Consider the following 15,486-nt stretch of genomic DNA (forward strand, 5'->3'; position numbering starts at 1 on the left):
AATCCTTCCTCCCTGTGAGCCTGAACCATCTCTCGGGTCCCCCCTGGCACCCTGAAGTACGCCTGTGGGGACCGACCGAATGGTTTTCGGGGGAGCTGAGGACCAGGTATAGAAGAGCAGAGGACAGGACCATCCATACTCACCGGTCTGTAAGGTCTGCCTCCCCCCTGAGAGCACCCCCAGGGGCAGTGTACCTGTGGGAGTCAGGCCCTTGAGAGTCAGCACGCTCTCGCTCTCCTCCCTGCAAAGAAGAGGCAACACAATTAAGTTACCGAGAGATTAACGCGATGGTCATTTAGGTCCACGCCAGACTGTCAGTGGCATGAAAACCGGCCGCCTGCCCTGTGCTGACCGCGGGCAGCACGCATCCGACCCGCTGGGCGCCGAGCGCAGCCCTGCCCTCCCGAACACAGGAGCTCTGCTTACTCAGCCACGACGCATCAGAGCCGCGGCACCAGCAAACGCATCCCGAAAGGGCTCAATATACCTCAGCAGCAGCATTTCTGCTGGCAAAGGGGCCGGGGCTCGAGATGAAGGTTTCTGAAGACGGCCAAGCACACAGAAAGCACCACCTCGAGCCTCTGGAGCGAGTTTTGTTAAGACTCCTGTTCCCCAACGGGACTCTGCCTGCCTGGTGCACCCTGGCCAACGCCTCTTTACCTAGCGAGGATGTATCAAGCTGTAGCCCTATACACAGCACCAAATTTACCTTCATCAGCCAGACCCCAAATGAAACTCAAGACCCCAAACCGTACGCTGCTTCCTTACCGAAGAACGGAGAAGACACGTGCCATCTTCCCAATGGCTCTAATCTTATTCCTGATGATCTCTTTACGGACTGTTGTCCCACCTTAGGGAGAGAAAAAAAAAAACCACAAACGCCAGCATGTTTAAGGTTTCCTGCTTTCCAGGCGCAAGTAATGTCAATATGAAGCACCTGCCTGACTCCAGGAAAAGAAATCATGATTTACAGATTCACAGCTACACTCTTGAGAGAAACAGTGCTGAGAGGATGGCGGTCAGGATGGCAGTGAGAAGGGCAACACCAACGAGATGACACACGGGCTTAAAGGTCTAAAGAGAGTAGAACCACCAAAGGAAACGGATCGGGTAGGTCTTGTTCGAAGCTCACCAGGTTTGATCACACTACACAGGATGTAACACAAATGACTCAGCCATGTAGACACAGTTTTGCAAGGCAGAACACTGACGAATCTGACTGCTGATGAACACCGCAGAACACCGGGCTGTGCTCGCCGCGGGGAGGAGTGTCACGCAAGCATCAGCTTTGGCATCCAACACGCACAGTGAACGGGCTGGCCGGAGCCTTGCAACTCTGCTTTGACCCCACACAAACACAAAGTGAGATACGTGAACTCCCCTTCCGCTATACAGACCGAACGTGAGAGAAAAAGCATGGAGGGTAACTGAAAACAAACAAAAAAATCAAAATAAAAGAGGTAACAAATACATCTCCTCTCAGCTGAGATTCCTCACATGGCCCAACTACACATTAGGACAGTACAAGCCAAACCGGAGGTCTAACATGCACCGATGGCTCAGCCATGCACTAAGTGGCTGCATTCAGAAGTCAGATAGAAACGTGACCCCGTTTCTCAAGTTCCTGGAGGAACGCAGAAGGGTTAAAAAACACATGGCGCTTATGTTAAAACTGAAAGGGGATGAAGAGACTGCCCAACTAGTCAGCTATTCAAATCCACTCCAAGGAAATCTGGTGGCAACAGGCAGTGAAAATTAAGCTTGTAGCAAATTCTAGCTGGGTACCTTTCTGATAGCTTGAAATGTAGTGATCTTCAGGGAGAGGAGACACCAAGAAACAAGTAGATGAAGACAGAGATAGAAGAAACAAATTTAATTTTCATGGGAGGGAGAAAGAAAAAAAAAAAAAAAACACAAAAAACAAACCAAAAAAAACACCAACCAAAAACGAAATGCAATGGGAGAAGCGGGTTAAAGTCTCAACCTGTTGACCGAAGCAGCGGCACCTTGTTGTGCCACAAGGGTGACTGACTGTCCTCCACCCTACGCTGATCTGCGCAGGCAGGCAGCCCCACCGGACCCCCCCATGCATGCTCAGAGCCCCACGGCTGCCCCCGAGCTGCCTCTAGGTCACACCGGCTCGCTCTCAGGCAATTCCCCCCCCTCCCCGGTATAGAAACTGCAGATCAGCTCAGCAATTCTTCTGTCCCTTTTGTGCATAGCTTAAAACCTGGGCCAAAAAACGCATTCTGCTTTATTTTTTATTTTTTTTTATTTGGGGGGGGGGGATGTGACATGAGAAGCCACCTTACAGAGGAGGTCACTGCAACAGATGAGAAGAACCGGGTAGGCATTTTGGTGCAGAAAAATTCTGAACTGGGGGGGGGGGGGGGAGGGGAAAAATAACCATTTGGGAAGCAGTCTCTGTAAGGAGCAGGAAACCATTCTCCAGAGTAGCTGGCAAGAAGCGTCTGTCGCAGTGAATGTAATTTAATTTCTCTGGGACTGAATAGCAAAGGGGGAGAAAAAAAAAAAAAAAAAAAAAAAAAAAAAGAAAAAAAGAAAAAGAAAAAGAAAACCCAAAAAAGCAACCATGTTTCCTACCCACAACTGCACAAGGGTTGGCCAAAAAGGAACTGGAGACCCCGGGCTGGGCATCCAGCTATAAATCAAGTGCTGATCACTCTGGAGCTAGCATCACACACCTTCCCCACCTTCACCGCCCCCCCAACTGTTACCAGCTCGGGTCGTAACAGCTTTTTTTTTTTACCTTCCAATGTCTCATCACCATCTGAAATCAACTCATCATCGGAGCATATGTTGAGGATGTTAACGAGCATTTCTGTGACTGTAAGAAGTACAGACAGGAAGATTAGAGAGGCCTGGTGCACACACTTGGCAGGCAGAGGTATTTGGAGGACGAGCTGGACAAGCGAACGATTTCAAGGTCATTTATACTCTGGAAGTGGAAGCCCAAAGACAATTTTAGCTGCGTACTGCTGGTACCTCACAGCAGTACCCGGAGCAGACGACATATTTTACACCTTCTGCCAAGGAGGTGGATGCAGTCCAAGCACATCACAGATGAAACAGACGTGGGGAGTGGGGTGCCAACATTCAGGCAGAACAGCCTGAGCTCGCTGAAGGTCCCACCTCCCCACCCTGACCCACACCAGAGGCCACCTGGCTCCGAGAACGTCAAATCTGGGGAGAAATTCAACCTTTGGTTTCTCAAAAGTCAAAAAAACCCCTTCGGCACTTCAGACCTTGATGCCACACTCCAAACATTCAACACCGGGGTGGAATTTCAACTCACCAGGAGATGTAAAAAAAACTTTTGCTGAAAAGCTGAGGCAAAGCCTTGGCCATATTTTAAGCTGCCTTGCCTCCTTCAGAAGGAAGTAAGACTTTAAACTGAAGTGAACGCTTCCCTTTTGGGTGGGCCACAAGCCAACAGGAGAATTTAATTCCTCTGTCGCAAACCCAGAGCAAGAGAAATGTCTCCAGATTCCCAGGTGGGGCTACACCACCCGTGATCAGCTCCATCAGCAATGCAGAAGTAGCAAGAAAGGATCGTTTTATGGGTAAAAGCTTTCTAAAAGAAGTATCCACAATTGTTTTCAAAAAAACAACTTTACCCAGTAATACGAATACGCAGATCTCCTTGAACCTGAACTGCTTTTACCTGGTGTTAATGAGTTACAACACTCTCCCAACACATTTAATAGCCTGTGGGACAGGTTTCTAACACACAGGGGTACTGTGACCGGTCACTGGGCAACCCGTAACAGAAATCCAAATATCTCTTACCCTTCTCCCCTACAAAAGGCAAAGACCATGTGAAGACATCCATGAAGTTTGGAAGCCAGTACGGATGAGGGGAACAGTTGAACTGCCTGATGTTCATGACATTGTTTTCATATTTCAGTACAGCAGCTAGGAAAGAAAAAGAGAAGACAACACGTCCATAGGTGCTATCAATTTCTGGGAGTTGTACCCGCGCTAATGAGGCCTCGTCACCAACAAGGGGTTGCACTCATGCAGAATCAAACTACGAGCTCTCCAAAAATGAGAAGGCTTAAGCAATATTTTTTTCAGTTTACCCATTATGTTGTTTCACTAAAGCTTGTTAACAGTGAAGGTCAATTGAACAAAGCCGTTAAAATTTATCCAAATCAGAAGCGATGAACACAGAGCCGAGACCCAAGGTGAGGGGTAAAAAAAAATAAAATATAAATCCCCCACAGCCGAGGAAAGTTCCCCATCATACTCCTATGGTTTTAGGGGCACGGGGAAATGAAAAGCTTGCCTATACTTGCAGCTTTTTTTTTTTTTTTTTCACAGCAGCATTCATCAATAGCGCTCAGCTGTCACGTGGCTGGAAATGAAGGCATTATTCTAGGCTTTATAACTTGACAGCTAATTGCCACAGCAATGCATTAAGTCTCCCAAGTCAGAGAACCCAGCCTCTCCCAGCTCCCCAGCTGCCATCGGTTTAGCACACAAAGCTCTTTTTCATTTCATGCGTGAGAATGCAGCTCGAGGAGAGGGCAGAGTGGGCAAGGGAAGATGGAGAGGGATTTCCCAAGCACGTGAAGACAGCGCTGACACCCAAAGAGCAGCAGAGCCCTGGCCTTGCCAGCCTTACCCTTGTTGTTATAGACATCTAGGTAATTTGGTGCAGAGAAGATCGTGATTAATGAAGGAAAGCCTGTTGTCTGGCTCTTCCTGTACATTCGGTACCTGAAAAACAGGTCAAGTGTTCAACATACCCGGTCTTGCTAAGGATAGCAGGAACACAGACGGAGCCTGCTCAGCTGCCAGGCTGCAGCACTTACCCAGCGTCCTGGGCTTCGTGAGCTCGGATTACAGATAACAAACTATTGTTCTGCAAAAATTCACAAACTGCAGGATAACTGGAAAACAAAAAGCAAGCGTACGTCAGGACGGAGCAAAGGAGAACAGACGGCACGCACGGTCTTGGTTTCAGGAACCAGCCACTTGCAGCACCCATTTGGTTTGTGTCCAGCATCCCCAAACAAGGCCAGTATATATTACATCATTCCAAAATTAATTGCAAAGCATTCTGTTAAACAGACCTCTGGTGCCAAATCTTCCCTACCAGCCGGGCTACAAGTGGTCTGTTAGCACAAATGCTTCTCTTTGAGACAGGAAAAGATTATTTCCTAGAGCTTCTGGTACTGTCCAATGCCTGAAAACCACTCAAAAGGCACCCTGCCAGCTAAAAGAAGCATCTCTGCTGTCTGATACCACAATTTCATAAAGCAACGTATCCAAAGAGAGCTCAACATTACAGGACAAGAAAAAACAAACAAGCTTTTGTGCATTAGAGCCAAGTGAAGACTTGTTTTTCAGAGCCAGGGACACCGTAAAGTCCCACAGAGCGCAATGTGAAGAATCTCCCCACACACCTTAGCGCAAGGGGAGACAAGAAGCTCTGCTCCGTCACAGCCCCCTGAAACACCACTATACCTGTAGAAATAGGAGCAGCCTCGAACAGTGTTGTGGGCGAAATGCTCCAGTGTTTTTTCATTGCCGTAATCCTCCGATGGATCGGACCAGAGCAGGTCACACATTGGACCAAAGGCTGGAGGCTCCTTAAACCTGTCTAACTGAAAAAGGTACAGAAAATCAGGACAACGCCGGTGAAAGCTGCAGCAGCGTACGCACACCTACGGTGTGGACACGCAGAGCACAGGAGCCTCAGCCTGGAACCCCGTGCAGGCATCAAGCAAGCCATTAACGACATGATTAATTGTCAGCTACGTGAAAAGACCACGGAGATTACTTACTTTCCTAATGTCGTCTAGACACGTGATTTCTGGAGACAGTCCTCCGTGAACACACAGGAATTGCTGGTTTAAGAGGGCAGCAAGAGGAAGACAGTCAAATGTATCCATGCACGCATCATACACTCGCTCCGAATACTTGATTCGACCTGGAAAGATGGGGGCAGGGGGAGGAAAAGAGGGAAGAACTGAATTAATTTACTCATTTACACAACAAAGACTGCTCAGGATGTTAAGAGGAGCTTTTTTAGTATTCTTCTCTTTTTTTTTTTTTTTTTTTTTTTTTTTTTTTTTTTTAAAACGGGGAGTCATGCATCCAAACCTACTTGGTGTAAGAAGCATTAAGCAAAGCTTTGATCAGCCAAAGTGCTGATAAGGAAGTTCAAGGCACCCGGCTCCTAAGCTGTTATGGAAACTCTACGTCCATGGCCCACCAATTTCAACTTTGCACCGTGTACGACTGGAAATGCTGACTTAAGACGATGCTTGCGGGTGGGACGGGAAGACAAAAAGGCTTCACAGTAATCTGGACATGGCCAAGAATATTAATCTCCCTTCAAGCTATTTTCTAGAACACCTGCAGTAAGATTAACATAGCAAAGAGGCTAGGTGCTTGCCACTGCAATAGAGGAACCTGCAATAGGAATAAAGCCAGCCCATCACTCTCCTGCGTTCATACCGCACCTCTGGACTCCGGAGAGTCTCACCAGCCTCAGCTGCTAGGGCACATTATACACTAGGAAATGCAGCAGCTGTTTAATTTGGCACAGCAATATCGCACAATCATTTAAGATAGGAACTGCCTTTTCAGCTGGACGCCGAGTGCTTTGACTCAGAATTTGACCGAGACGCCTGCAGCGAAATGAATCTTCACACAGGACCTTCTCAGGGCTACCAGTGATCGCAATCTCCGCTGGATGCCCCATCTTAACAGAGGCAAGGAGGATGTTTCAATATGTTAAACAGAGATACCGTGGCCTTTCCAAAAGCAGCTTAGCTTTTACAGCAAGCCTCCAAGTATGCTCAGAAATATTCCTCAACGCTTCCCGTTAGAACAGAGAGCAGGAGCAGAGACCACCGCATGCCAAGCACGTCTGCTTGCATCCGCAGCCCCTTCGCAGGGCAGCGATATGTTAATGTAGCCATTAATGTAATGTATGTAATGTAACGCAGCCTTCCAGAAAGCTGCATTAATGCTATAAAACCTGCTTCTGCCTAAAGCAAAAAAAAAAAAAAAAAAAAGCACACGGATGGAAAGTTTCCCTTTCCTCCAACTTTGTTTCAGAGATACTAACAGGTTTTTTTCAGCTGCAGGCTACGATACGGGAAGCGGAAAGGCAGTATCTTCTGTTTTCCAGAGGGGGGAAAAAACCCATCACCTCTGGCTCTCAGGTTCAGATTGAGCCCAGCTCAACGGGAGCTCTTCTACCACCACCTGATGACTACAGTATCCAGCAGAGCGCTGGCTGGTGTTTTCCAACTCATTTCCGAGTAAACAGATGTCATTATCCCAGGTACCTATCAGCCTTACCCCGGTCCAACAGCATCCAGAGCTGAAGGACTACAGGTTGGACTTGTGTCTTGCCTGTAACTATTTCTTGAGGTCGGGTCCCTGAGCAACTATCCCCTAACAGAGCGCTGCGTGCTGCTGATGGATACCTTTTTTATTGCTCCGAGGAGTGACCGTCACCCTCTGGGGAGAGCGGTCATTCCCCGACCTTTCACCATCCTTGGTTTAAAAATATGGAAACGCTGCACAAAACCATCTTTAACTCAACAACAACAACAAAAAAAAAAAAAAAAAAAAAAAAAAAAAAGATCTTAAAGGTAATGATTCTCCCTAGTGCAAACGCTGAGGAACAAATCCTTTATTTGTTTCCAATTGTAATCACTGATCCCAGCTGCACAATCTGGAGCTGAAAGTCATTTGGCAGTAATTATATGTTGCTGGGTCTGAAAGTCAGGGAGGGGTGGGTGCGTGCAACGGGCTCATCAGCGAGACAGGGAAGATGCGTTCGCGTTTCTTCCATCCACGCTCACCCTTCCTAACCAGAGGGCAACATCTCCATGCGCTCAGTACTTTACAGGACTGTAAATCTGGGGTTTTTTGGTGGTATTTTTTGGTTTTGTGGTTTTTTGGGTGTTTTTCTTTTTTTTTTTTTTTAGCAGGAGCTGAAATAGACGAGCTACATACACAGGAAAAAAAAAAAAAAAAAAGACAGCAGGTTTTTACAGCTCCAGAGCTAACCAATATCACTCCTAGCAGGCACAAAAATTAAGACCCACACCTGGCCACAACACGTTAATATATTTAAATCCTTCTTATGCTGCTGATACTTACATTCCTGCTTAAAGGTGAAGTATTCTGTGAGGTGCCTGCACTCATGGTTCCCTCGAAGGAGGAACAATGTTTTGGGATGATTTATCTTTAAACTCCATAAATACAGCACGCACTGCAAGAAAGGGAAGGAGGAGATGGCATGTAATAAAAACCTTTTATAGGGCACTAATCATCTGTAGACTTCACTAAGTGTTTCTGGGAAGACACCCAACAAGCTGAATTCAAAGTGGAACCCTGATAGAAACCCAGCTCCATAATCGGCAGTAGATCTTATCTTGGCCAAGTGGGGGAAAGCCACACCGAGCATTTCTCTATATTAGGCCTGAGCTGGAGAAGTGACAAATGAGATCGCATTCAACTGAAACCGGCTCTGGGCTGGGTGGGGGCAGCTTTTCCTTCCAGCAGAAACCGAAGCAAAAAAGCACCCATTTTTCAGAGCAGCAAAGCAAAACCAGCTGCGCGGCGAGATGTGCGCTCCAGATGTCCCGCTGCAATCAAAACCAGAGACCAGCGAGTACAGCAGACAACCATCTTGCTAGCCATTTTATCAAGTACATTAAACATCAGAAAAAATTAAACTTGATCTTCCCCGCTGACTTCCCCCGCCCCGTTTTTCTGCTTACGCTACAGTCATGTGAAGTTCAAGTTCAAAACAGGAAAAGCCCAGCCAAAAAAATAAGCTTAGTAAAGCCTTCTGGCTTTGAAGAGGGCTTTCCACATCCCCTATCTGAGCAGCAACACCTGTAAGAAGATCATCTTTGAGGAGGCGCAGAGCAAAGTCAAACTGAAACAATCATTTCTGCCCAAGTCCCAGAAATATTTCACGGTGTCTTTCCAAAAAAACCCTACGTGAAGAAGGGAAGGGCTGGAAAGCAAGCGTGCTTACCCTTCTGCGCTACAGGTTGTCAAGCTGACAGCTCAATCGGCTGGTATCTAGTTTGGGGAAATGTTATCACATTTCCCCTGTTGATTTTGAGTGCTGGAAGGACAACCCATAATGACAGCAAGCTCGAAGATCTGGATTAAAGTCTCTAATAAGAGCTTACCCTTTAGGCTGACATGCTACAGAAACAGCACACCCTTTGAGAACGCGAGCCATGAAGTCTGTCAGCAGTTTTGCACTTAAACTTTGCTGATCTGGTGCACGGATTTCTGGGAACCAGCTGCTGTGGCATGGAAACAACTTCCAGAACCAAAATAAACCAGTTTCAAGTTAGTTTCCAGTACAGACACCTTAGATACCTTGTGGGTTCAGTGCTTAAATACCGTGGTAAGCTCTGCATTAGTCATTCCAGCTGCATGCAGGGAGATCCCTAAAACCCCAAGGAGCTGTAAAGCACCCGTCTGCATCTAATTAAGAATTAATACAGAAAAAAAAAAGACTTGATTGCAAATTCTGAGTTCTAAAACTGAACAGAATCAGGGCCAGTGGTAGGTAATTCGAGGTTAGGGCTAGCAAAAAGAACGTTTTATTGCCTCTGTTAACAGGAGGAATGCTCCCAACCAAACGATTTATAATTTATTCTGTGATTTAAAGCTTTAACCTCCCGTGTTCACAACCTAAATGTCACTCTTCTGGGCTAGCGTGAGAACTGAAAAGTGAAAACCACTCTAAATGAACCGAATGACTTGCTAAGGACTGGAGAAGGCAACCAGCCCTGGCAAAGCAAGGAAGCAGAGATGCACACCAGTAAAGAGGAGGATCTCGGATGTGTAGAAGGTCAGCGACTTGCAAGAAGAGATATTGAAAAACACATTTGAAGTGTTTGAAAAGTGAAAGGCAAGTGAACGGAGTTCATTCCACACCACAATTCTTCCTGGGCACGCGGCCTCTGGAACCGCTGCAGTTCCTTGTGGCTATTTCACAAGGGCAGGGGGGCTGCCAGGTACGAGTGGGGTAACGGCGAGTAACGGGCATTCAGCAGCCCCCGCCAGCTCCGGAGGGGCTGGAACGAGGAGCAAGGGAGGTTTCTACACTCGCATGCCTCAGATGCTTCCCGGCGTTCTGTGCAGATCCCTTTCCCAGACTTCCAAGGCGCCGTGCCCAGGAATTGATTACCGCGTGTTTACAATAGCCCAGCAGCAACTTCAAGACAATTACGGCTTACTAGGCTTAAATAATCTACTTCTCTCCTTATTCTGCCTATCAGTGTGAAGCCCAAAGCCACGCACTGATCCCCCCCCCCCCCCCCCTCCTTTCACTCCCAAGGGGAAAAGCTCAGCAGTCACCGCAGAACTGCAAGAGGAATCGCTAACTGCAACCCCAACGCAAGCGCAAGAGGGGCTGCTGCCGAACCCGCCGCGCCGTGACCTCTCGGACCTTTGACAAAACGCAGCATTTACGAGAAAAAGTTTTAACACCGAGCCCGCCGGCTCTTCCTGGAGCGGGCAGGGAAGGGGCAGAGCGCAACAGAATTCCTGCATCCCGGTGCTGCCTTTGGCCCGTCAACCTACACCTCGCAACACCGACTGGGTCCCTTTAACAGCATTCTGGATCGAGGAGTGCATTCAGCCCTGGCGAGCTTACCGTACATACAGATCTGTAATTAGGCAGCAATCGTGTCCCATTTTAATTGGATTTGAAAAACTAGCCTGGAAAAGGCGCACGCCATCACCACACCATTTTTACTGATAAATCTAGTCTTTCCATAGATCCTGTTTTCGGTCGTAATAACTGTTTCACTTTATCATTTAACAAAACAATTCTGTTCACCGCGTTCTGGCTTCACGGACCAGGATGGCCTCTCGTTGACTAACACAGGCAGTCTTGCGCAAGGGCTCGGAGATGTTAACCCAGAAGCTTAAAGCACTTTGAAGGAAGCATCTTTCCCCGTGCAGACTGACAAGAAAACCCTTCACCAGGATGCCACCTCACCAGCAGCCCCAGACGGAGGTGTTCAGCCTGATTTCCGTGCTGCCTGTCAGCCCTTCCACTGCCACGTCCCAGCCCGCGGCCAGTTCGTCTCGCTGTCGCAGCAGGCTTTGTGGCACGGACTGAAAGCAAAGGCGTCGCAGCGTCCTCTTCCACTCGACATCAGCCCTCTCAGCTTTCACACGGTTGCTTCCCTCCCTTCCCCCCCCCCCCCAAACTCTTTTCTTTAAAAAAAAAAAAAAAAACCAAACCAAGAACCAACACAAAACCAACCAAACCACGCTTCATGGCCTCATTATACTTACTGGGAATGAATGTTTTTAAATGAGAATTTCCCTAAGCCAGAGGCCCAGAAATAATTTGTTGCAAGACATCCAGCTGAGCTGATGAACAAGAGGCTTTTGGGGTTTTTTTTTAAAGGTTTTGTCTGAGCCACAAACTGCTCCTTTTACCTTGACAACCAAATAGAGCAATGGGGAAAGCTCACAAGGGTTATCTGGGCTGCTAACAAGCAGCAGGGTTTGTCTTAACACCTCCTTGGCCCCCAGTTTTGCATCTTGTTTCCTGATTGCCTGCATCAGGATGCAATTATACAATTACCTCCTATTTCATTCAGTTAAAAGGTCATGATTATCAGCTGCTCTGGGCAGGCACTCGATAATATCCCCACCCAGCACATGGATGCACGAGTTTGTGCAGTGATTCATGAAAGTCTGATGACGCTGGTGCTCCTCGCCTTCCCCAGTGGTGAAAGCACAGGGAAACCTGCGTGCCTCTCCATCACCTGAGCCTCTGGGATAAAGCAAATCAAAACTCCAAACCCCAAATGTTCACAGATCAGCCACCTCTGCACTTCAGAGGCCAGCTGCCACAGCTTTGCATTTTACAGTAGTCTGCAAAAATAAAGAAATAATGCAAAGACAACCATTCAGCGCCATGAACTCTTTGCGTGTAGCGATCCTCCACGCCAGCAGCAAACCTCCTGTTTCACTATAGAAACCCGTTTCTGCACACCCAGGTGGGAATTTCTTAAAACACATTGGCTGCACTTTGCAGTAGGTGGAAAGAAGAGGCACACATCAATAGGAACAAGAGAATCAAGCCTTCGAGATTCTGCTTTATCAGTGACATTTGGATCAGCCCCCGCACGTACTAATCAAAGCCCACCCTGCTTCGTGAAAGATCAATGCTAGCTCTGTGGGGTAACGGAGCGCTCCATGGCTTTCCCTCTGCAGATGTGGGGGGCAAGGGGAAGGAGGAGAGTCGAGAGCAGCATGGAATAAAAACTTCTTGCTCAGAGCTGGCGGAGACCGAGTGCCCCAGGCTCTCGAGCCTGAAAACACCAGGCTGCCTGGCACAGGCCCTGGCTCAGAGTATTGGGTCACAACAGAGACCTGATGAAGTTTACCTGTAATTTTCAGGCCTTTCTCCTCAAAAAACAAAACCAAAAAACCCAACAATGCCTCTTCCCACTACCTCCGTTCTCCAAAGTGGACTCATCATCCATCCATGCCCCTGGAATTCTCCCATACTATCACAGCACAGAGAGACGAGGGCACTGATGCCCAACACAGGCACGCGCTTCTGCAGATCTGGGAGTAAAATCTCCGTGTTGGATCAATCGCAGGGTAAAAGTAGAGAGCAGGAGAAGCACTTTGCCACCCAGGATCCGTAAAATTTGTGCGTAGACTCAGGGTACCAAAACTCTCCTTCGAAGGTTTCTTGGTTAACGCTAAAACAAATCCACATCTAGTCTCAGAAAGAACTGCTGCGCTAGAATATAATCTCTTTTCCAGGTAAATCCCACAACTGCAAACCCAATTTGTGCAAGCCAAGCCATCAGAACAAGCGGTCAGATGTCTGTCCTTCCCCTTCCTCCCCAGGGGGTTTACAGGGCTCCTCCTGCCAGCACCACCAGAAATCCCAACAGCTGCAACCCCACCTTTCGAGCATCCATCCCCGCTACCCCGGAAACTGCTCATCGTCACACCTTGGCTCGCTGTCAGTATTTAGGAACACACGAAGCGCAAGGCTGGAAGTAAGCCAGAACGCTGCTAAAGCACAAGCTGTCAGCGGTACTCTCCCCTAAATCCTCTGCAGAATCCTTCAAAGAAACACTTGCGTTAACCGCCGCCTTCGCTGTCCGGGAGAGTTCCTCCCCAAAATTTAACCAAGAAAGATTCCTCTGCAGACCCAACAGCTCAGCTATTCCTGTGCTGTGGTATCCACGCTCCCTCTTTGAAGGGAAAGCACTTAAACTGTTTTTCCAGGGTAGTTTTGCCACTTTTTGTGCCTCCGTTTCCCCAAATGCCTCCCTCTCCATCCCCGCCTCCATTCCATTTATCTCCAACCGGAATAAACACCCCTTTTCCACTCTGCTCTGCCTCTGTGAAACCAGAAAGCTGCAATCCCTCGGGGTCTGCAGCATTTGCTGACAGCTCTCTCATCCTGCCGGCTCTGTCGCTCACGGGTCTTCAGCGAAGCAGCAGCGGCCACAGGGACCCATCGATTACTTCGCCCTTTAAGACCAACACCTCGCAGCGTTACCCACTCCTTGGTCGGTGACAGCCCACAGAGCTGCAAAATCCTAACACAACGCCAGGTGTTCGGCTGATGTCTGTAAGGTGACAGCGTTATCGTGACAAGGCAGGTTGTCACACGGGCACAGCATGGCTAGATAAAACAATTAAATGCCCTGGCACTAAGCCGGTGGGTCACAGCAAGATGTACAGCAGCCCCGGTGATTTATTGCTCCTTTTTCCTGACCCTGACTCTGGAATTGCGAGGTTGATGCTTTCAGGGGGACGGTAGGGAAGCAGTGACTCAGTAGCGTCACGCCTTTTTTTCCCCTGCAAAGCCGAATCCTGTAAGTTTTTAAACATTTGCTTCCCACTGCCTGGTAGGATCCTGTTGCCCGCAACATACAATCAACTCTCCCTCTTGTTTCCCTGACTGACAGCTACAAGTGATATTCAAACTTGAGTTCAGAAGCCAGAATTTAGTCATTAACCCCACCACTGCTGTTTTGCTGTCACTGGGCGAGGATCCAATTCCCAACCATGACACTGGGACATGGCTGTTCTGCCAAAATCATACTGTGAGTTACCTACGACATGATTTTCATTCCATGCAAAACAAGAGTGTAAAATCCAGCGTAAGAGATCTGTATCTGCTAGCTTAGTTCAACACTTTGGGTTAGTTTACTACCAGCACCCCCAGGCTCAACTTTATTTGTCACCTCTATACTGAAGTAGCCTCTGTCCACGTAGTCTCCCAGGAAGAGGTAGCGGGTGTTATTGGGTGATCCTCCAACTTCAAACAACTTCATCAGGTCAAAAAACTGCCCATGAATGTCACCGCACACTAGGGGAGGAAGAACAGCACGAAAGAGGGACAGAATTACATGCTAAGAAAAGAAAGGTCATGACATCAACAAGGAGCATCGCATGGCTGTGCTCTGACCCAAGCCACCCCTGCTTTACATTGAGCTTCTGCAAAGATGTACTCGACCTACACCAGCAAAATCCTCTCTTCTGAGAGCTCAGGCAATTTAAAAAAACCTTGCTGATGGAAGGAACACGGCAGCAAACCTGCTCCTTTGAGTGGTTCGTGTTTCCTAGATGGACTATTTAGGACTCCAGCCGCAGAAAGCTCTCTGACCTGTGATTGGAGCCTCCACTTCAATCATTGTCTTCTCGTGTCTAAGGATGGCAGCCCCATCATTGATGATCTTCAGCGCCGCATCCTCTTCCAGGCGCCCTTCCTTTACCAAGTGGCTCTTCAAGACGTCAAGCCTAGGCTTCCCATCCTCAAACACCTCCTTCAGAGTAAGCCGCTGCGTGGGAGGAAATGGGACAGCTGGAAATGGAAGCGAAGAAGTTAGCAACACGTCTCTTTTTTTCGGGGGAGAGGGGAAGGGGGGGAGGGGGGGGGGAAAGAATTACAGTCTTTTCAGCAGGAGGCTTTCGTTCCAAGCCTCAAGACGAGCATACACTCAGAAACATACTTCCACCGAAATTATGCTCTCAAATAGCGAAAGAAGAAAAGCTGTGCTGCCAGAGCAGCTGAATACACCCCTCAGCATGTTTAAAAAGCCACCGTATGCAGACTAAATGCCATATGCATCCGCAGAAAACACAGGCACCAAAGCTGTCTCCTAATTTGGTGGGGATAGTTGTCACTGTAACGTTGCATTAAAACAGGACTGCATGCAAATATCAGCAAAAGCAGGAGAAAAACACACCAGTTCCCAGGAACTGGCAATTAAGGTAGGAGGACCCATATGTAAAAATCCTCAGTTATCAGGAAACCGCACACACACCCGCAAAACAGAAGCTGCTTTCACCAAGCAACAAACAGCCTCGCACCTCTCTGTACGGGCCGCTTCAAAAAGCTTAACCCCAAGCTTCGTAATTGGTAAATCCTGACAGAATCCAGCATTTAAGGCAAAGTTAAGGCCTCAC

General features: G+C 48.0%; 1 protein-coding gene across 6 annotated transcripts in view; it reads right to left on the bottom strand.

Annotated features, from left to right (window-relative positions):
• PPP3CC (protein phosphatase 3 catalytic subunit gamma) overlaps positions 1-15,486 on the bottom strand; it is a 36,389-nt gene that overhangs the window by 4,596 nt on the left and 16,307 nt on the right. For 3 of the 6 annotated variants that reach the window (XM_080370297.1, XM_080370295.1, XM_080370298.1), the window contains exons 2-13: positions 14,684-14,881; positions 14,262-14,386; positions 8,152-8,263; positions 5,814-5,959; positions 5,494-5,633; positions 4,839-4,916; positions 4,649-4,743; positions 3,811-3,936; positions 2,771-2,848; positions 1,786-1,812; positions 769-850; positions 144-241 (exon numbers count right to left, since the gene is read on the bottom strand). In XM_080370297.1, coding sequence (XP_080226423.1) covers positions 144-241; positions 769-850; positions 1,786-1,812; positions 2,771-2,848; positions 3,811-3,936; positions 4,649-4,743; positions 4,839-4,916; positions 5,494-5,633; positions 5,814-5,959; positions 8,152-8,263; positions 14,262-14,386; positions 14,684-14,881 — 1,305 coding nt within the window. Of the gene's footprint in view, positions 1-143; positions 242-768; positions 851-1,785; positions 1,813-2,770; positions 2,849-3,810; positions 3,937-4,648; positions 4,744-4,838; positions 4,917-5,493; positions 5,634-5,813; positions 5,960-8,151; positions 8,264-14,261; positions 14,387-14,683; positions 14,882-14,967; positions 15,368-15,486 lie in introns of those variants that run through there. The other 3 variants (XM_080370299.1, XM_080370296.1, XM_080370300.1) reach the window with 2 other exon arrangements.

The sequence above is a fragment of the Falco punctatus genome (assembly GCF_963210335.1).
Source record: "Falco punctatus genome assembly, chromosome: 20".
Classification (NCBI taxonomy): Eukaryota; Metazoa; Chordata; class Aves; order Falconiformes; family Falconidae; genus Falco; species Falco punctatus.